At 42.9% G+C, this 21,662-nt stretch overlaps 1 protein-coding gene across 1 annotated transcript in view; it reads right to left on the reverse strand.

The window, feature by feature from the left end:
• ADAMTS17 (ADAM metallopeptidase with thrombospondin type 1 motif 17) overlaps positions 1-21,662 on the reverse strand; it is a 153,518-nt gene that overhangs the window by 88,521 nt on the left and 43,335 nt on the right. Inside the window, exon 8 of the mRNA XM_062501440.1 lies at positions 6,529-6,634. Within this exon, the coding sequence (XP_062357424.1) occupies positions 6,529-6,634 (106 nt within the window). The remainder of the gene's footprint in view (positions 1-6,528; positions 6,635-21,662) is intronic.

The following is a 21,662-nucleotide window of genomic DNA, read 5'->3' on the forward strand; positions in this document are numbered from 1 at the left end:
CTTACTCAGGTGTCTTATCCTGTCTTACAGTGGGCCAACACACTTTCTATTTAGTGCTGCTCCACCACTACCTCCTCCCAATCAAATCATCCATGCTGGCAGAAGTCTCCACTGATTTTTTTTTAATATGTTTAAACCTGTCTTTGATCTCTGCTTCCTTTTGACTAACTCAAGATGTGGTTTTCAGAATTATCAATCTACTTATTATCAATCTACTAATGTACATAATAATAATAATAATAATAATAATAATAATAATAATAATAATTTGTTTTAGCTAAAGCAGACCCTTCAGTGTGTTACCAGAAGTGGAAGAAGCATCTCCTGAAATTTTAGGATATACCTACTCTTTCTCTGAACCAGAACCTGTTATTAAATAACTGCTTTGGTTAGATCACACCACTCTGATGTACAATCACATATGATGAAATAGGCAGTGTTCCATCATGTCCTTTGGAGTTCTCTTTGAGAGAAGGGCAACTTAACTGTGAAAATGTGCTTGCAATTATCCGTGAAAGAAGAATGAAACCTGGGAGGAGGGGAGCACGAAAAGGGAGCCTGGGAACACAGAGAGAGAGAGAGAGAGAGAGAGAGAGAGAGAGAGAGAGACATTCCTCAACAGATTTACAACACAAATGGCAGAAAATAAAATTAGCAACTTCAGGGTGGGTACAGACTGCTGCCAGCATTTTTGGCCAGCCTCAGGGTATGTCTACACAGCAGCCAGTCACTCCCAGTACTCCTGAGACTGCAATATAGTGGAACAGCTACATCCTCCTGTGAGATTTCAAGTGGGGATTCTGGCACCAGGAGAACAGAGCTGGGGCAGGCATTGACTGAATCCAGCTCTGGCTACTTGTGAAGTCCTGGTGCAGCAAAGTCATAAATACCTGAGCTTGCTAGAATAAAGCCTGCACAGGATTGCCTCTGGCTCCAGTGCTCCTTGGGATCCAACTGACCTTGATTTTCCACCACTCCAAATGCAGAGATGTCAGTTCTGACACCCAGCATGGTCAGAAGGGCCACACGTGGTTTATGGAGGCATTGAGGGAACCCCAGCTCCCCAACACAAGGCAGGATCTACACCCAAAGTGCCAGCAGTGCCACTGGAGAGGTTTATCCAGCCACTGGACAGATCCTGGCAGCCACAGGCTACATCCCTGAGCTATCCCTAACTGCATGTTATCCTACAGACACACAGGATGGGCACCTCTTCGAAAGAGCTCTCTCTCATAGTTAAATATTAATTCAAAGAAGTGAGTAAGATGCCTGTGGGCACATGTTAAAGTCTTTAACTACATGCTGAAATCCTACCCTGTGAATAGAAGTTTGGCCTCATTTGCAGTACAGAGGGAGCAGAGTTGTAACTGAAGTTGTCTGGATAACCCTGAAACTAAGACTTTGGTGCTTCTGCATGTTTGATTCTAAAACTGAAGTAATGTTGGTTTTCCTGCCGTTTAGGAGGTATGAAGTAACCTGGGACACATTGGTGTACTTCTGCAACAGCAACAAAGAAAAATGTTCCACAGAAATTCAGATCAGGCAGAACCTACCTGAAAAATGTGGGACTAACTCAGAGAAACAGAGAAGAAAAAGAATTTTTTTGAGTTGTTTTTTTTTTTTAAAAAACAAAACAGGGTTAATGTTTAAAATCAGCCAGGAGAGAAACTGCACTCAGCTGCCTCCACTGGCAGAGCCCTGAGTTCAAGGGTTAGATCGTGCTGAGCTGCTCTGAAAAAGACAGAGGGTTGTTGGCATTTTTCTTTCAAAACAGCTTCTCAGCTCCCACATCCTGCACCTAAATGTTATAAGCCTAGGATAAAAGGACAGAATTTTTAGCAGAGGCCCCTCCATTTCTCCATGGCTTCCAGAACCACTGCCTTTGCCCCACCACCATGATTTGGCTGTCTGGCTCCAATGCTGCTGGCATTGCTCTGTCTGGAATGGCAGGACGGGCTGATCCAGAAAAAGAAACAGGTTTCTATCAGCACAGTGTGCACTCTTCATCATTACCTATCCGCACAGATCTGCCACATATACTGGGGTGGTTCTCAGCTTCCACATAAAACTTTTCATTTTAAAATGCATTATGACTAAATCTTTATAAATTACAGGGCAGGGAAGAAAGGGGACAATTTCCTGGTTAGTTCTCAGGAATCTTGACTAGCTGCACTACAGTGACTGGACTTTGTTGGTGTAAATTGTTACAGGGCATCATTCTGCACCTCTGGGATCTGCTCAGAGACATCCCTCCTCATCCTGCAATATTTTCACTTCCTGGCATATCTGCATGAATCTCTCTGCTGGGTGCAGAACTACATAGATCAGGGAGGCCAATGTTATTCACAAGACCATCAGGACAAATACCAGGCCACAAAGGGAACATCCAGGTGCTTTTCCCTTACCTGCAACATCACCAAGCTTAAGACACACCACAAAGGCCATACTTCATCATGCAGCAAGTAATTATGCACCCTGAAGTAATTTTAACCAAGCTACAACTATCAATACCCAACATCTAAAGTAAATAAGCACACTGGAGAGAAATCTGCTGGTTCCAAAGCCTTCTCTTGTCTGATTCCAAGCCCTGAGCTGTTTGGTTTGTGCATTATGGGCTTTTACCTTTGGACTCATTTTTGTCCTCATCTGTTTCAGCTTCAAGTTTGAGGCCATGTGGTTTCAGGCTGTTGGCAAGAGCCAGCTCCTTGCTTATTGTCAGTTGATTTTAATCCCCTTTCCTAAGGGCATCTGCCCCAGCATGGCTCCCAGCCACACCACCTCAGGCTATTCTCTCCCCATCCAGGCAGTGCCAGGTTCTGCTGGCTCATGAATGGGAATCTTCCCTCCTCACCCAAGCCTGCCCCCGGCCCACAACAGGAAAGCTAAGGATGTTGAAAGAAACAGGAATGGCAACAAAGCTGGCATTGTTGTCCTGAAAAACCACTGGCTGCAGCCCACCCTGCTCCATTCCGGGATAACGGATACACGGATGAATCCCAGCTTTTGTTTCAAAAAACTTGACTTTTTCTTTGGAGAAGGACTTGAAAATGGTAACAAAGTCACTGCTGTAGGCAAAGGGAAAACTAGGAAGGGGGGGAAGTGGCACAGTTTTTCTCCCTATTTTTCTCTCACTGTTTTTTTCAGTCAGTTGTTCAGGGTGGTCTTTGGGGTGTGAATCTCAGATTAGCCTCACACTGGTGCAGCTCATGGAGCAGAGGAGGAGGAGGAGGAGGGAAGCACCAGTCCTGGTGCCAAAAGCAGGGCACTTTTCAGCTTTTACTGATGGACTTGCCCTGCAATTCTGAGGTAAAATGAGAGTAAGAAATGCTCAGTGTTCTTATCATGTTTATAATAAGATCTCAGGCTTGCACATTTTAAGATTTCAGTGACCACTGTGATCTTGGGTCTTCCCTTCTGTGTAGGTTAGGACTCCACCCAGCAAGCCCTGGATAAAATCCAACAAACTGTGGTTACACTCAAGTGTGCTGTTTTAAAATACATCCACTGTTGACCTTGACTGAAGGAATAAGGCTTGCTGAGGGTCCTGTCTTGATGGGAAGAAGTTTATGATTTGCAGCCTCGATACACATTCACTGGGCTCCCTGCCTGCTCCCCTTTTGTAACAGCAAGACTCTTCCCTGGGATCCTTTGTAGAAAAAAATGCATCTAAATACAGATGGGTGTTCCTTTTGTGTCCAAAACCATCAGTACAGACTTGAAGATTTAAATACAAAAGTCCCATCACTCACCTCATAATCAAGCAACAACTGCACAGGTTAAACCTGAAGATGAACTCTCATCTTCCAACATTCATAGAACCTATTCCATCCTAATGGACCTATTTAATGGTGTCTCCATGTTTTCACAGTGCAGCTGTCAGGAATAGTGTTTTTTGCAGTCAGTCCAAATGACATTAGTGGCAGATTAGGAATCTGACACATCAATTAGTAATCCATTCACTTTTTCCAAAGTCCACATCAGAAATATCTGAGAATGCCAAACTGGGCTTGTGATCTCCACAGACATTTGTTAGTCTTAAGGAAAGAATAATAAATCTCAGATTTTCTACACTCATAAGGAAATCAGACTTCAATAAAGCTCAAAATTATGGCTCTCCAAAATTTATATTTTTGCCAATATGGATGTAAGTTTTGATTGGATTTTGTTTTAAATTAAGAAACTTGCACCTAGTTTTCCTTGGTTTTCATTTTTAAAGCTCATGTCAGCTTCATGTTCATGTCTGCAATGGGTTTCCTTACATTTCACTAAAAAAGCTCTGAGTTTTTAAGTAATGTCTGTAAAGAATTCTTCTATTTGCACACAATGTGCTGAAACAGGACTGCTCGGAGCATCTTACTGCAGTTCAACACCAGAAGAATAAGGCTTAACACTTTGTAAGGTCAATGAAAAGATTTCTGTTGGCCTCCAGAAAGGCACCAGTCAACTGGTCAGAGGTTGAGATTAGCAGCCAGCCATGAGTGACAGCACAGAGGGATGATTTCAGTGCTCAGGTGGGGGGTGACAGATATGTCTTTTCCCCCCACTCTCTTTTGATTTGGCAACACTGGGGTTGTTTGTGCTGCTGGTGGCAAGGCAGAGGAGGCAAAAGGGTTTGCCCCAGTGTGTGACAGAATTGCAGCTCCTTGTGAAGTAGGAACCTGGAACATGTCCCCAAACACTTGTGGCAGCAGAATCCTCCCAACTGCTCCTACAACCTTCAGTAGAAACCTTTCTGGCTCCTGTTCCCTCCCAGAGCCACATTACCCAGATGCCTTGGGTCCCTAAACTGTCCCTTACAGACCCTCCACTGGCCCCCAGTACTCTTGAAATAGTTTTTCAAGATGAAGGCAAAGAAAGAAAACCATCAGAGGAAAGAAATTATGGTTTTACCACCATAACTTGCCTCAGAAAAAAAAATGGAGCTTGCAATTTTCTGCACAGATGGAGAGCTGTATCTGAAAGCATTACATCCCCTATTTATGATGGGGATTTTTTTGCAAGGCATTATTAGAAGGAAGCTTGTCAGCTCTGCTGAGAAACTTGGCAAACACCAGGGCAGACCAGTCTCACTCTTTCACACAGCTGGATTTTCTGCAGCTCAAGTATTTTTCCCTCTTGCTCTTGGCCCATCCAAAGATGAGTGCTGAATTTCCCTTAGCATTACCCACAGGTTAATTTGTTATTAAGTTTAGGCTCAGTTTAACATCTTGGCATGCAATCTAAATAAAACCAAAACCAAATGTCCTTCATTTCTGAAACCACCCTCGGTTTGGCTCAGCTGCCTTTGGTGTCACTGAAGGGTGAACAGGAGATTCATTTTGGGTAGGTAACCTAAATATCCTCCATGCAACTTTGAAATACATTGCCATAAAGCAATTATTTGTCATGGAATGAGACTGGCCAGAACCTGAACACGCTCCATTGGCTCTGACTTAGCTGTGAAATATTCTTACTGCAGGAAAGGAAGATACACCAGACATGTGAGCTGTAAGAAGGGTGCAGAAAAAAACTCAGGCACAACTTCTGACTATAGGAACAAAGGTGGAATTTCCCACCTTACATCCAGAGAGGCTGAAGGAAGTTTTTGAAAACCCCCCAGGCACAGTTCTGCCCCCTGTATAACTTTGCTCCTGTACCTTCCACCATCCAACTGTGACACTGCAACCAGAGTGATGTCAATGGAAAGGGGGAAAAGCTCATCAGTATTATGAGTAAGTGCAGTGACACTGGGCCTGGAGAGCAGGGAATGTGGAGCTGACCTTTGGTTAACTCCTTATCTGCACTAAGGGGATGCAGCTGACTTTTCCAGTCAATTTTGTTTTCTTCTGCCCATGGGATATTTATAGGCAGCTTTAAAGAGTCTCCAAAGTCACCTGCAGAAAGTACCCAGCAATCTCATTCTGCAAATTTCTGTCTGACAAGGACTTACCACGTTCTTTCCTGCTTTTTCAAGTGTGTTCAAAGTGTCTTACTTAGGTGTGTTTGAGCTGATAAATCAAGTTAGGATAGGATAGGATTTCTTTCTGCTGATCAAATAATTCTGCTTAAGGGCATTTCCAAAGTACTGATGTTTACCACTTCAGTCACAGCAGATTATTTCACATGCAGAGATGAAACCATTACCAAACTATTTAACTATTAAAGTCGTTGATACAGACACCCAAACTTCAGAGAAAATATAGCAAGTTCAAAGATTTTGAAGCCCATGTTGGTTTTGTGGACCTGTTCTACATAGTAAAAAAAAAAAGCAGAATTTGTCTCTATTACTGTCAATCATTTAAGAGATCGAGGCCTCTCTGTGCTACTCAGAATCAGAACAGATGAAAATAGTGTAAAATCAACTAGAAAGGTTTATGTGTGCTAAAATGGGTATTTAGATAAGCCTCCTGAAAATTGACTTATGTATCAATGTGCTACATTTCTGAAATCATAATAAACACACCACACTAGTAATTGCACTTGTCTGGCTTCAAATAAGTGTCCTGCAGTGGTATAAGTAAAGAAGGAAACAGAAGGACAAGTTCTTACTTGTGCCCAAGCTCATGTGCAATTGTGAATGCCAGATTGAGCCCGTTGTCTTCAGCAAGAACACACTTTCTCTTGGCACTGCAGACACCTCCTAGGTAAGCAATTCCTGCAACAAAAACACAGAGAATGTCCCCATCAAAACCAGTGAAACAGCTCCTTCACTCAAAACACACAGTAGTAACAACCAAAGGGACCAAAAAGGCAACCAGAAAGAAATATATTAGAGCAGTTTCCACACAAAATCATCTGAGTAGTTTCTTCCTCACCCTAGTGAAGAATCAGTCCAGAGTTTTGTCAGACAGGAAATCAGTAAAGCACACTCACCTTCACCGCTTTCATCGGAAAATACATTTCACTGACCCAAAAACTCATCTAAACTTGTCTCCTAATTCCCTTTACTACAGCATTAGAAGATGCATTGAAGGAGCCTGAACAAGCATTTAAATGGAGCTCTCCTGATTTTCAGAATGAAGTCAGGGAGGAGGAATACAACAATAAAGCAGAGACCCTGAAAAGATCTTACATTTTCCTTTATTTTCACACTTAAAACAAAGTGAGAGTGTCAGAGCCAGGAGAGCTGGCGAAGTGCTGATGGTGAGTCAGAAAGCCAATGTAGGTGGCACAAGTCTCCTATTACTGAGTGGAATTTAGGATTTGATCCATGCACAGTATTCTCCTGTTTGTGTGGGCACCATGAACGGTTTGAGGCTGAGGCCAAAAAGGAATTCAAAAGTTACTGCATGAAACCTCTGCTATGGAAAAACAATAGTCCTCATCTGCCCTTCCTGCAGCCAGACTGTCCCCTGCTGAAAGAGCCACTGCACTTGGGAATGCAGTGATGGCATCACAGGCCAGCTCAGGGTATCACAGGGGATATATTTGCTTTTATTTGTACTTAACAGCACACAAGGAATCTATTTCCTCCCTGCAGTATCAGTTCCATGGAGGGGTGGCTCGATGGAACTGCCTTGAAGGAGCAGACCATGACCATGCAATGGAGTCATGATCTCCCCGTTTTCCTTTTTTCTTTTTTTCCTTTCAGAGTTGACAAAGCTGTATTTATCAGGGTGCAAATGGAAAAACTTTAGAGCTGGAAGAAGACTGGCTCTGTTTTTATGAGTTTTGACATCAATAAGGACGTGGATATTTGTTGTCAGGGATGTTCTAGATGGAATGAAGGGATGGGCAACAGCCTTTTACTTCAGCACTTGCAGCAAATAGTGAAGGCAGAAATCAGGCACTAACACGTACTTTAAAAATCCTGACTGTGAAAGGACAGATTCATACCACATGCAAAAAAAAAAAAAAAAAAAAAAAAAAAAAAGATTTAGCCTTTTAAACCAACGGCCATAAAAGGCTGGATTTCAGCACTTTTCTTGACTTGCTTCTTACATGCAGAATAGTCCAAAGGATGTCAAGGAATTGCTCAGGAAGTATCAGCCTTCTTTGAGAAAGATGTTTGAGATTGCAAGCTCAGTCTACACACCTGGTGGTCCAATGAATGTGCCACTTTCTGGTTAAAGGGAAGCCAAAACCAAGCATTTGAGTCAGGTGAAAGACACTTTTACTGAATAGGGAGAGAGATTTTGGCCCCCTTTCAGCACCTTTAGGCAGAAATTACCAGAGCAGGACTTTCACCAAAAGCGATTTATTCCTACTACTCAACCTATTTGTTTATTTATTCCACCTTTATCTTCCTGTGCCAATATCTCCCTCAGTTGTATCTGACACACAAGGTTTTAACTGAGGAGCAACAATTGCATTTCAGGCTCAGGGGTCAATCAGGCAAATCAGTTTTGCTTGAAATTATTCATGCCAAGTTCCTTCCAAGAGATTTCATGAAATGAGTGAGGCTGGGTCTATGTTTGCCATCGTGGAGATGGAAAGGGGCAACATTCCCATTTTTGGCAGGTGTGGTGCAGCAGAATAGTATAGAACTCTACCAATATACTAAAATATGTTAAATATCAATTAAAATGTCAAATACATTATTCCAAAGAGTAATTTCTTCTGAAGTCTTTGTTAAGTGGCTCTAATCCCCACTGAACCTGGCAATGCATATCCACATTATTATTTTGGCTTTTGCTCTGTGCTAAAACCCTCATTATTCAAAGGTGGAAAAGTAATGATTAAGGACTTGTACATCCACCAGTGGTCAAAGAAGCAGTGACTGTGGCTCAGTTACAGACTTAGTCATCTATTTTTATTAGCTATTTTCAGTGCTTAATGTGAATCCTGTGTGGCCATTTTATAATATCTGCAGTGATCAATTTAAAAATGCAGCCATTTAATATTAGTTTATTATTACAGAAATGGACTGGGCAGAGAAACTCATAATCCTGGAAGAGCAGAAACCTACGGAGTACATGGAATGAACTCAATAAAAGTCCAGCTCGTGAACTGCTGAGTGCTTATTAATAAGAGTCATTCTGGAACAGCAAGCCAATTATAACAAATTGGTATCACATTTTAAGCCTGAAAAAGCTTACTTTAAAAACATTTTTGAAATCTACTTTTTCTATCATACTATTTCCCAAGACTATGATTTTCTTTTGGACCAATATGTTTTAGCATTAATTCCTTTCATCAGAATATCAACAGCAAATAAATTATTGATCTGCAAACAAACTCCAGTTCTTTAGTAAATCCATCTGAAGCATTAACATAAAAACAACTTTTTTGTAAGCCAGTACAATGATCCACATAACTGAGATACAGAGAAAAATACACCTTTAACCAACAACAATAGTAGCACAATGCATTGGTAGCTGCATTAACGTGATTTATGTCTTCATTGGGATGAACAGAAACTGTTGTTTGCCTCTTAAATTTCCAGATTTTTATCTGAGCCTTTCAAGTCTGCAGAATTGGAATAAAAACTCATTAACTCAGACACGCTTGTGAAAATCCTGGCGTGCCGTGGTTCTACCAGGCTGGGAATAATATAAGAGGAAATGCTTTTATTTGGTAAATTTGCTTCTGGTCCTGTCTGTGAGACAGGAGTGTGTGTTGAAAATGAAAAATAGGAAAGGAAATTGAACTGGGATTTTTGTTTATTTATTTTTTAAGAAAACCCCACACCCCTCATATGCCTCTGCAAATATAGAGATAGTGCCTTTCTTTGGGGGAAAAATGTCCTTATCTTTCAGATACGCTGTCAGTAATGATCACAAATCTATTTTTAATATATAAAAAAGGTCAAGCAGGAGCATCAGTGGAATAGGGAAAGGAAAGCCAATTACTATTTTTACTATTACCAAGCATGAGGGTTTTTTCCTTTCTCTCCTGAGAAATTACATAATTACAGCCCATAACTTCTGTGCTTGGGCTTGGACACGCAGAGCTATCTGCACTTCCACAGCAGACCCTGGGACACAGGCAACTGTGTAAACTCACATTTATCCAAAAACTTGTCATACATAAACAGTTTGCAGCTGTTGGCCTTGCTGCCAGCTATGAGCCCTCCACCAGCAACATCTCCAAGGGGAATGATCCCATCTATCCCAGCAGCAAGGCATGAGGATACTACACACTTGCCACAGAGATGGCCAAAGCTGGGAGAAGACAAGTCCTGGTGTGTGGGTTCCCATTCCCACTCCAAACACCTGGGGCTTCCTCCTGATGGCTCTGGAGTATTCACTCAGCAAGTGGTTTGTCCAGGTACTCCAGCTTTCAACTCTCTAATGTCTTGTTTTCATTGCACTCCTAATACTTTAATCTCTTCTTCTGCCAACCACCTCTGGATACAGAACTTTTACTTGATTAAAACTTGGCTGTCTCTCCTCCTGCTCAATGTATTTGCTGTTGGGAAGGGAGCCAAACTCCCAGTCCTGAAGTCTGCTTGGCACAGACAGAGACTCCCTGCATATCCACATGCTCAGAGCAAACCTCCCATTCCCCATCATTACTAGTTTGGTGTTGAGCTGATGTTTTTCTCATCCTCCCGTGATTTTCAATTTGTGCAGCTTGCACATTGCCATCAATTACATTCCTTTAGCCTCTCTTAACATCCTACCCGAGTAAAATCAGGAAACCCTGAAGTGATTCATGCTCTGTCTTTCCATTCAGTGGCAATGATATGTTTGACAGAGATGCCCTGCCTGTATTTACACATCAAGTCAGTCACCAAGGGAATCTTTCAGTGCTTGTGATACTTAAAATGAAAAATACTTCCCCCTTTCTATAAAGCCTACACAGAAAAGGTTCCAAAATTTAAGAAACATTAAAGAAGAAACCCACTAAACTGCCTCCAAGATAGGTACTAACACTGTTCTACAGCTGAATAAACAGAGGTCCCAAGAGTCAGTGGTATCCAGGTGAAAAAGAACTGTATCCATGGAAGGGCCCTCACAGACAGGCTAAGGCTGTCACCACTGAGCCTCCAGGCCAATTTTGGTTTATAAGGATCATCCAGAAAAGTGAACAGGGTGAGCTGTTCCCTCGTTTTATGAGAATGTCCTAATTCAAAGCTGGACGTGCAATCTTAGTGGCACAGATTAATTTGGGTTAATGTTGGATAGTCCTCCAAGATGCAAATTCTGTTAATCTTGCAGTAACAACAAGGTTTCCATTAGAGTTAAATATTCATGTAGAAACAGTTTCCCTTAGCAATAATTTTCATTGTTACTGCACTTAACATAAACCACACTGGAAATAAGACACTCATCATGAACCACAACTACAGAAATTACAGTGCACCGGACACAGCCACAGTCAGGTAGGAAAATAAGTTAATCATCACACCAATATTTTGAACTCAAGTCTTTATAGAGGAAGAGCTTCTGATGTCATGGACCAGCTGATGGAAGCCACTATAGCCTGACTTTCTGTACCTGGGCAACTTGCTGCAAATGTGCCCATCAGCACAGAATCCCCTTCTTCCTTTGGAGAATATAGCCTGTCCTGAATTTCAACATGACCCCTGTAAAACTCTGTTCAGTATGACCTGCAGGGGTGCAGCACAACTTTCCCAGAACTCAGAGAGCTGTCCTGTAATGTCCAACAAAATAACTTCTTCCTCTGAAAACAGTCATTTCCAGTGTACACAACTGCTGTCACAATCCCAGAAGCCCAGCAAGAAAAACAAACAGCTGAAACACAGTGTAGCTACCTTCTGAATCTCCTGATTTTCATTACACTCACTCTAGAGGACTAATAGATCAAATCTCTCCCTGATATTCACAGTACCTGCTGATGTTTCTGGAGCTCACAAGGGTAAACTCCTCAGAACACAAGGTCCTCAAAGCACAGACTAGTGAAACGCTCAATACCTTTGGCAGGAGACAGTTTTTTGATTATTGGGAATACTAGAGATAGTTGGTATTGAATATTGATATGACACCCAAGGATCCAATGAGTGGCCCTGGATATCATTTCACAAGACCAGGGCTCTAATTGAACAAGCCAGATTCAACCACATGCCTTAATCTTTGTGAAGGGACTGTAATTCAGGCAGAAACATTTTAGCTATGGCACCACTGCAGCTCAGAACAAAACTTCTCAGTCAATCCTTTCATCCCACACAGGAGCCCGGGCAGGAGTGCACTGCCCCATTTCCAAACAAATTACCTGACCCCTAAACCAGCTGCCCTCCTCAGTACCTTCCTGATAAAAATACCTTTGTGAGGCCAAACCTCTTCATGTCTGGAAACCTGCAGAGGCAGCAAGATTTAGTCATCAGAGCTTAAAGGAGTGCTTTTGCTATCTTCTTTTTCTCTGTTTAATTACCCTGCAGGACAGCAATTAACGGGACATGTGGAATCCCTCCCCAGCACGGCCGACCCTCAGCTTTACCTTTCAGTCTTTCTGCAGGGGTTTTCTGTTTCTTGGGAACACTTCTGAGGTTTTACAAGTTTAATGGATGAATCATTTATCTGCTCCTTTACCAAGCTGCCCACACACAGACATTCCCCAGGATAGCAAGAGCTTTACTCCAATGTTATCTGCACTGGATTTACACTCTGCTAATTCACTGATTTAGGCAGAGGGGGCTGCCCAGACAATAAAGTTCTAGGGACTGAGACCTGTCCTAGCTTCAGGGATATCTGTCCTCACTCACACCAGCAAAAGCTGTTTCACCAAATGCAGTGAGATGAGAACAGCTTAGAGATGTTCTAACACTTTTTTTGGCCAAGAAGACCTTTTTAACCAAGGCCTACAAAAACATTATTCATGCTGCATTATAAGAGCAGACAACCTTTGGAAACCCTCAGAGATTTGGCATGGGCATCTCTGAAACCACATTCCTTTCCAGCGCCATTCACCAGGATTTGTGATCACAAACATAAATATTCACCACACTGATCATACCTGAGGAGAGGTGTGGTGTTCACTGGATTTCAGAGAAAGCTGGAAACAAGCACCCTGCTCAGCCTCATGGAGCAGATATCCATCAGTGACACAGGTACCACTGATCTTGCCTTGCAGCAAGAGATTGCTCTAAAAGCCCACCTGAAGCTCTTTCCAGCCCTGCTTTTCTAAGCTTTTATGATAAAACACTGGGATCTAAGACCTCAGCAAAGCAGGAGATAAAAGAAATTCCCTATCTCTTTGACATCTGCTCTTTGTTCAGCGTGACATCCTCCATGCCATTAATGGCTCCTCCCTTTCAGCAAACCATCACTTCCCTGGATGACAGCACATTAATAAATCCTCTCCATCCAAGGAGACATGAGGAGTGCCTTAATTAACTGGGGCAGAGGAAGCAGGGTATCATCTCCATGTTTACTCTACTTTGATATGTGAAGAGCCACATTCCAGAGAGCTTCTCCCCAGCACTCCCCAGAGCCCAGGCTGAATGCAGATCTCAAACACAGCTCCTTCCTGCAATCCTGTTTCTCTAGTTTAATAAAGAGTTTGGGACATTTAGTCCAAATCAGACCACCATTCCTGAATGCTGATTCTCAAATCCAGGCAGCTAATTCACCATCTGCTTATAGACATCGCTGCCTGGTGCTGAAAGTCTGCATGCTCACCCACACACATGGAATTACATGGGCTTGATTACTCAAAGTAAGATCTATTAGGACTGCTGCAGAGAGGAAAGGCAGGGAAGAATTGGCCACGTGGATTTGAGAGAGGGATTCCAGTTAGGGATTGGACCGAATAATTTAACACACAGTGCTGGGAAGAATACAGAAACCTGGCGTAATTCAAATTTAGTGAACAAGGCAGGAAGAGAAATGGGAAGAGATTAGGGAATAAGAAAAGACAGGGACAGAAAAGTAGCAAATGGAAATAATATAGGCTTTCCAGAAGGCTTCAGGAAACATGACTTTGATCTCATAGGCAGCAGGGAGTCACTTCTGAGGGAGGCAGGGGTCAAGGAGGGCAGGAGATAAGATCAGAAGGGAAGATGAGCTCCCTGAGAATGTCTGTGTGTACTTACTGCTGGAGAAAAATGGATTTACAGCCCTGGGTCAGAAGTCTCTGGCATCATGGGTTCACTTGAGGAATTACTGAACAAGTCTGAGGGCATGGAATTATTCAGGCAGGGAGGTGTGAGCAATACCTGGCACTAAGCATAAAGGAGGGACAGCTACTGGAACTGATACAGGAACAAGGGATGGAAATCAGAGAGATAGAAGATAGTGAGAGAAAAAGAGAAGCACAGAGGACAACAGTGTTCAGGGATACCTTACACCAGAAAGGAATCAGATTTGGCAGAAGAGAGCAGAGATCTGATGCTTTTGAAAGGCTACAGGGACAGAGACTGAGAACTCAAAGAAAACATCACCAACAACGTGAAGCCAAGCTGCAAACCAGCCCTCAAGTCACCTCTGTCTGGGGCTCAAAGGCATTTGAATTTGAATATTTTGTTGTTGGACTCACTGTGTTCAGTGGATGAACCTGCCAGTCCTTTCTACAAACTCCTGTGGAGTTAAGAAGGACCTTCCTGTCCCACATGCATGGAAACATCAGCATGACAATATGAAAAAGGCAGGCAAGCCATGGAGGCAGCAGCAGGACTCAGCACTGGATTCAGGGTTTGTGGAGCTGTGTGAGTAACTCTCTTTCACTGAAGCAGGTGCAGCAGAGACACAGGATAAAAATGGCCCCACATCTCTCATCTGCTGGATGGCTTGATGGAAGGAGAAAGCTCCACCTACTCCTGCTCTAAACAGCCTTTATGAATCTCACCCTTCCCTTTCCCAGATGTTATTAAAAGTCAGTATTTCGGTACTCTCATTTTGACCTGTGTTGGCTGATGGAAGAGGCCTGAACTCAAGAATTGCATCAGTTGTCCCCTAAGCTGCAACTTTCAGGAAATAAATAACTCACCAAAAGAAAAGGAGAAAAATGTAAAAACTCTGCCATCAGAAAAGAAAGTGCTCAAGGTCTCCCATGCCCCATTCCCACCACTCTGCCACATGCCTGTGCCAGTCTGCCAGCACCTGTCCTCGGGATGGATTCCCACCTACAGGTTATCATCTCCCAAGGAATGGAAAAGCAGCCCTGGCACTGGCCTGCCAAAGCTGCAGCTCTGCAAACTGTGCAAGGTTCCAAAACCAGCCTTGGGGCTATTTTCATCTTCCTTTTTTCAGATGAGTTCTGTGAATTCCACTTTTGGACTTGTCAGTTTGTCCCTGCAACTCATCTGAGCCACCTGCTTCAACAGAGGGCCTGAATTCAGAGAGACGAAAGAAAAATATCAAATCAGACCTCTTAATGAGACTGCTAAACAAAGAAGAATATGGATTTCAGCAGCAGGGAGCTGCTGGAGCCTTTAAATTCCTCACCATCTCCCTTCCAGAATGAAGAGACAAGGTCAGACTTTGGCAATAAATCAGAAAAAATATTTTGAGTCTCTATACCAAGCAGCATCTGCTTTAAGAGCAAACAGTCAGGGTCCAGCATTCAGTTCCAGTTTTTCCCCTCCTGTAGTTGCAAACACTAAGAAACTCATGAAGCTTTGCAAATAAATTAAAATATTCTTTTAACAGTTCAAGAGCTTTCCTCAGCCATGCCTATCTCACCCTGCTGTGGTGTTGGTCAGGGGTGGGTTCATGAGCAAGGGTCAGTCCTGCAATGGTTAAACAACATTCAGTAACATGCAATGAACAGTATTTCAGTGTCTGGAGAGTGTCAGCCCAGCCTGCTGAACTTGGAGATGGCTGAACACCTGTGCTGCTGATGAATGGCATTCTCTCACAGCTCCCCATTAAATTTTTACCATGTTCTTACAGAATGACTCAGCAATCATTTCTCTCAAAACCTGAATGAATCTATACTTTTGAAACATGTTAATATTTAAAGTATTTTATTTTTAGGTGCTTTATGCATGTCAAAGCTGTTCTTCTGGCAACATCAGAGCAGCTCAGGTGAGCTGCAGGGAAGGCAGGCCAGCAAATGGGATGATGCACAGTGATCAAACTACAAACAGATGCTTTTCCAAATTGCTCCTGTGATACTTCTCATCTGCAGCTCCCACATCCTGACTTTCAGTGTTGCTGGAGCTCCTGGCTTCACTTCGGCAAGCTGCCAGCCAGCACTGATAAACTTATTTAGAAATTCTTGATTCAGCCCTTCTGTTTTAATTCTTTGCTGAGTGCTGATTTAACCTCATGGCCTGACTTGACAAGGCTGACAAACTCAAGGGCTGTGCCTGATAAGCTTAATAGGGTTGAGTTACTCAGTTAAGTCAGAACTTGGGCTGAAAAGCTGCACCAGCACCTCCACCCTGGCTGACAGCTCTGCTGCCAGGGGTGGGCAGTGAAAATGATCCTTCCACAGCAGCAGGCAGTGCCATGGCTCTGCTCCTCTCCTCACACACTACCAACAGGCATCACATTTGTTCTGGCAGAACACAACAGCATAGTGGAAAGGGAGGTGAGAACAAATTTTAAAAATCCCTATATTTAATGCAAAATTAATGGCTTGATTTCCTAGAGATTACCATTTCCACTTGGGGCTCCTGATGTAAGCGTGGATGATGCAATCTTTCCCTCACTGGCAGCATCAGAGGGAGATGGCTCCTTCCTCTATTTGGTTTCCTAATTTTCAGAAAACTTCTGAAAGCCAAATATTTCTGAGCTCCATATCCTCAAATTTGATTCCAATCAATCAATGGGTTACAAAAATATTAGGGAACATCCACCACTGGGGGAGACAGACATGAGCACAAAGCACACACAGGGCATAGACACACCAAAACAGGTTCAAATATTTGGGCTATTATTAATTTCACAGGGCCTTTCCTCTGGGTTCCCAAACAGAGCTGTCCATACTGGCTTCACTGCCCAGGAAGGGAATGACCCACAGGGCAGTTTATGCAGACATAAACACATCACAGCATCAGCCTGACTGAACAGAAGTAATGGCTAATTTCAGAGGTAACATGGCTGGAGATATTTCTAATATGTCCTGAATGTAGTTTTTAAGTACCTCTTTCTCAAGATTCCTCAAAAATAAAATGTCACCTTTAAAGCCACACCAGCTACAGAGAAATTCTCACTCTGAAAAACACCAGCCTGAGATTTTTCTCACACTTAATAAAAAGAAATCTCTCCTGTTCAAACTTGAGCTCCAGTGAAAGAAAACACAAATTTGGATGAATACCACTAAGTTCCCTGCAATGACTGACAGCAGCCACAGAGTCCCTGGTGCCTCACAGACACAAGTCAAGGCACAGTCCCAGTCCTGGGGCCTTTATGGACTGAATTCAGAAGTGACAGCCTGGGAAGTTGACAGTGATGACACTGAAGAAAGCTGTCACAGGATCCTACAGGAGCCAGGGGACATTTTCATGCACATTGTGTTCATGTTCCTGCTCCAGGGCTTTGTGCTAAAGTTCTCCCAACAGGGAGAGAACTGCCTCTTCTAGTCCCACGTGTTACTAAATAAAACACCCCCAGGAAATGCAGGAGCCCCTCAATACCTGCCTGGGTGACACTTCCAGTTCTGAGCCAAATCCCTGTGTCCCTGACTGAGAATCCTCTCCTGAGGGTGCAGCACAGTTTGCAGGGTCTCCTCAGCTGTCAAACCCCACTCAGGACTCCTGGAGGGATTTTGCAGCAGGAACAGCTGCACTTCCCAGCTACACAGGTTGGGTGTTTTTGAACCAGCCTGCCATGGAGCCCAGTGGCAATGACCTCCTGGCAGCTGCCATATAATGCGAAGCATTTCCCAACAAAGCCACCTGATTAATGATAACATAATCAGCTTCATAGCATGCCCACGGAACAAGCTGGATGTGTATTACATCTGCTCTAACAGGACCAGCTATCAAAATCAGCACAGGCTTGATCAAAGTCTCACTGGAACCAACAAATGGTAACTCCCCACTTTGGAAAAGGTGCATTGAGTAATTTCCTGGCTTCTTTTACTCAGTTTCCACCTCCAGAAGGTTGTCCTTTGTCTTTTCTCTTAAGTGTAAAGCCAGGAAGCAGCTTTATGTACCTCTGTGTTCAGATCATGCTGTGGCTCACAGACACTGGTGCATGGGTGGGTGTCCTGCACTTCTGCAAACCCATCAGTACATTGAACAAAATCCTGGCTACAGCAGCCAAGAGCTGGTGTTCTTCATTGTGGAAAGGGCCAAATGCTCTCAGGAGGATCACATCCTTCCCAGTTCCTCAGATGCAGAGAGACATCCCAGAGAGCACCAACACAGCAAGGCTGTGCCAGGAACCTCTTCCCCTCACTTGGCTCCACAGAGGGAGAAGGGAAAAGGGAAGATCCAAATGAGACAGATAACCCATACAAAGAAGTCTGGGGCAAATCAGAGAACATCATGGAAGAAAGAATAAGATATGAGGAGGAAGAACATGAAACTGAAACATAATTCTCGAACTCAGGTGTGGTATCAGACATTGCTGAAGGGAAACTACAAAGTTTAAAACTTCAGTAGTCCTTAAGCAACACTTTTGTATTGCAGGATCTCAGGATTCCCACAGGAAAGCATCTCTATTCAGATGCTGCTGAAATATGTACAGAATAGTACAGAAGGTCAGGCAGGAATCACAGGGAAAGCCATCTGGAAGGACAGAGCAGCTCCAGTGAACAATGCTGCCCCTCTGAAGTCAATAGACACTTGGAAGAGTCATCAAAGGGATTAGAAGGAGCACCAATTCTCCCCCAGGAGCCAGGACACAGGTCGAGAGAGCTATAGCAGGAATTACATCCACTCTTGGACTCAGACAAGACCGAGCCGGAGACATTTGCTCTCTGACAGAGCCAGAAAAGCAAACAAACTGGAGCACACAAGACAAGAAACATGAGCACACAGGTTTCTTAAACAAAGATATAAAATATACATCCTAAATAAAAATCTAACTTCAGTCTTCTATTTCACTGTCATTTCAAGAACAACAAAGTCTGATTAGACTGATGGACTAATTTTCAATAAATAAAAACATCCACATAGAGTTTCCTAACTCACTGGCCAGTTTTCTTATAAATAACTGCAGTGTTTACACTGTTTGTCTGCTACAGCACAAATATTGCTGTACATGCTGGAGCTTGATGGATGATATTACTAAAACCAACAAGCAGATCCTCAGCAGAACATTCACGTGTACCCAGCATCCCAGTTACGGCCAGGCAGAGCCTTAGTGCAAACAGCTCAGGCAAAGCAGCCACAGAAAAATGTATGACACAACCACATAAAACCAACAAATGCCTTCAACCTGCTGACTGCTCATGACCACCAACCAAAGTAGGAATAGAAGGCTAATTCCGAGCTAAGCAAACACAGAAATCCTTCACATTCTACAAATCATGCTGAAAGAGTATAGGAGGAGAAAGATATTTGATGGGTTGAGTCTATGGGTTTTACTATTATTATTCTGGTAAGTTCAATGTATTTCTGTCAGCTGATCTAAAAGGTAAAATGACTTGTCAAAGTAATCCAGACAAAACCCTTGCAGATTATAGGATTCTGAACCTGAAGTTTAAAAACCTACATAACAGAACCCTTGCATCCAAACAAAATTCCAAGGAAATCCACTTCTGATCAAGGGACAGTTTATACACAGATACACACACACGTATAATATATACACCTGTCTGTGATAATTTGGCCTCAATTTCACTGTCTATATCTATCTCTTCCTATCTAAACTGGCAAGGACTTGGTAAAGAAACCGCAGTATTTTCCACAATGAGTATCTGGTCAAATCCATATGTGTAAAATTCAAAGTATTCTGCCATGCATTTAGAGACAGTAATTTATTTCCAGAATGTGTCTGTGCATTCTTGGGTCAGCTCAAAATTTCATCACCTTCCCCACAGCACCTGCCATTAATATTTCCTGCCATGGAATGAGCTTGTAGTGGATCACAGCTGGCTGGAGCACACTCCCTACTGCATTTTCAGCACACTGGTAAACATGGGGCACATTTTCAGTGTCTGGTAAACACAGGGAAGATTTTCAGTCCTGCAAAGTACTGTTAGATAGCCAATTCCTATTTGCATTATGTGGAGCACAATCCCAGCTGAAAAGCTTGGAGCTTGTGCTGAGAATGTGGGAGAATTGCTAAATAAAACCCAACAACATTCCAAGGATTTAAAGTGACTTTCAGTCTATTGAGTGCACTTGGTGTAGCAAAATTCTGCCAGGACCAGACACCCTGCAAAATGGGTTAGGCATAATACCAGGTCATGTTACCAGATGATTAACCAAAGTTGGAAAAAAAACAATTCAAATGAAAAAAGGATCAGCACAGATCAAACTCCCTTCTTGGGGAAGGGAAAGTTTTATGCACACTTCCCAGTGTGGTTTTCTTGGTTATCACCAGTAAAATCTCATCTCTATGTTATTTAAAACTTGCTCTCAAAATTGCATTTTGTCTTGGCAGCTGCAAAACAAAAGAAATGTATAAGTACAGTAGGCAACTGTCCTTCATTTCCTTCCTTTACTCTTACATATCCTGTGTGCAACTGGAATGCTTCTATTTGATTATCCAGTGGAGCAAATGCTACAATGAATGCAATCATGCCTTATTACCCTACATGTCTGCAGCCTATTGCACAGCTATATACAGATGTTTTTACACAAGCTTGGTTTTTTAGCTACAGAGTCTATTAAACAATAGGATCTATCTGAAATGTTTTCAAGCCAGCAAAGGATAAAGGCACTGTAAAGCAGTCAGCTGGATAAAAGCCACCTATGTCTGACAGGAGAAGAAAAACCTCGGAGGTTTCTCGATTATAAACGCGTCAGCTTTCTGAAAGTGCTGCAGTCTGCAGCAAACTGACCAGGAATGTGTAAACAGAGGGGAAAACAAGGACCCAGGCAGTGGAAAGAAGTAACACAAACCTCTGGCCTGATGGAGGGCTTAACCACTATTTTACTGACCTGAAGAACTGGCTGATGCCCAAGGAAGTGGAGTTGCCTCTGGTAGCCTTGCCTGCAGCTGGGGGTTGGACTGTGACTCTGCTCTGTCCTTGGGCTTGTTCCTTCCCATCTCCAGGCTTCACCAGCACCATGGGGATCACAGTTCTGATTCTCTTTGGTACAGAGCTTTGAATTTTACTGAGGAAAGGCCCTGTTTACAAATTTATTTTCTTCTCCTCTCAATACATTCTCTTTTTACCAATAAAACACAGTGCAAAAACCCCTCAATGTGTTGTTTCATGATCTATCATGGAGGCACTGGGAATTAATGGGTAAGGTGCCTGGCTGGAAATTGGGATGTGCAAAACCATTCTATGTTCTTGGATGAGAACCAGTGAGAAATGGTTTTTATGAGCCCCATTTTCCCCTGCCCACCTGGCCTGAAGCATGTCATAGCAGAAAATCCTGCTTTCTGCTGCAGAGAGCCTGGGGTTGGCATTCCCAGCCCAGAGGGGTTATTTATAGAGCACTGACAGCAGGTCTGACAGCGTGGAAAACAAACACTATTTATCTTTCCACAACCTTTTTATAACGAAAAGGGAAGCAAGAAGCATGGTGAGCTATGAAAGCAGAATTGATGATTTTATTTGTTTTATGATCATTCTGGTGAGAATCCCCCAGAGAAACAAACCCTTACTAAGGGGAAGTGATGGAGCTGCAGAGTGAAGCAGTGCAGCAAGCATGGAAAATCTCCATTTACACGGATGAGGCAAGAGACAAGAGCAGAAATACTACAAACCCCAAAAGACACTAATGGTCTGTCCACAGACCGAATATAATGAGTTTGTTCTGCTCATGT

This window comes from Cinclus cinclus, chromosome 13, assembly GCF_963662255.1.
Source record: "Cinclus cinclus chromosome 13, bCinCin1.1, whole genome shotgun sequence".
Taxonomy (NCBI): domain Eukaryota; kingdom Metazoa; phylum Chordata; class Aves; order Passeriformes; family Cinclidae; genus Cinclus; species Cinclus cinclus.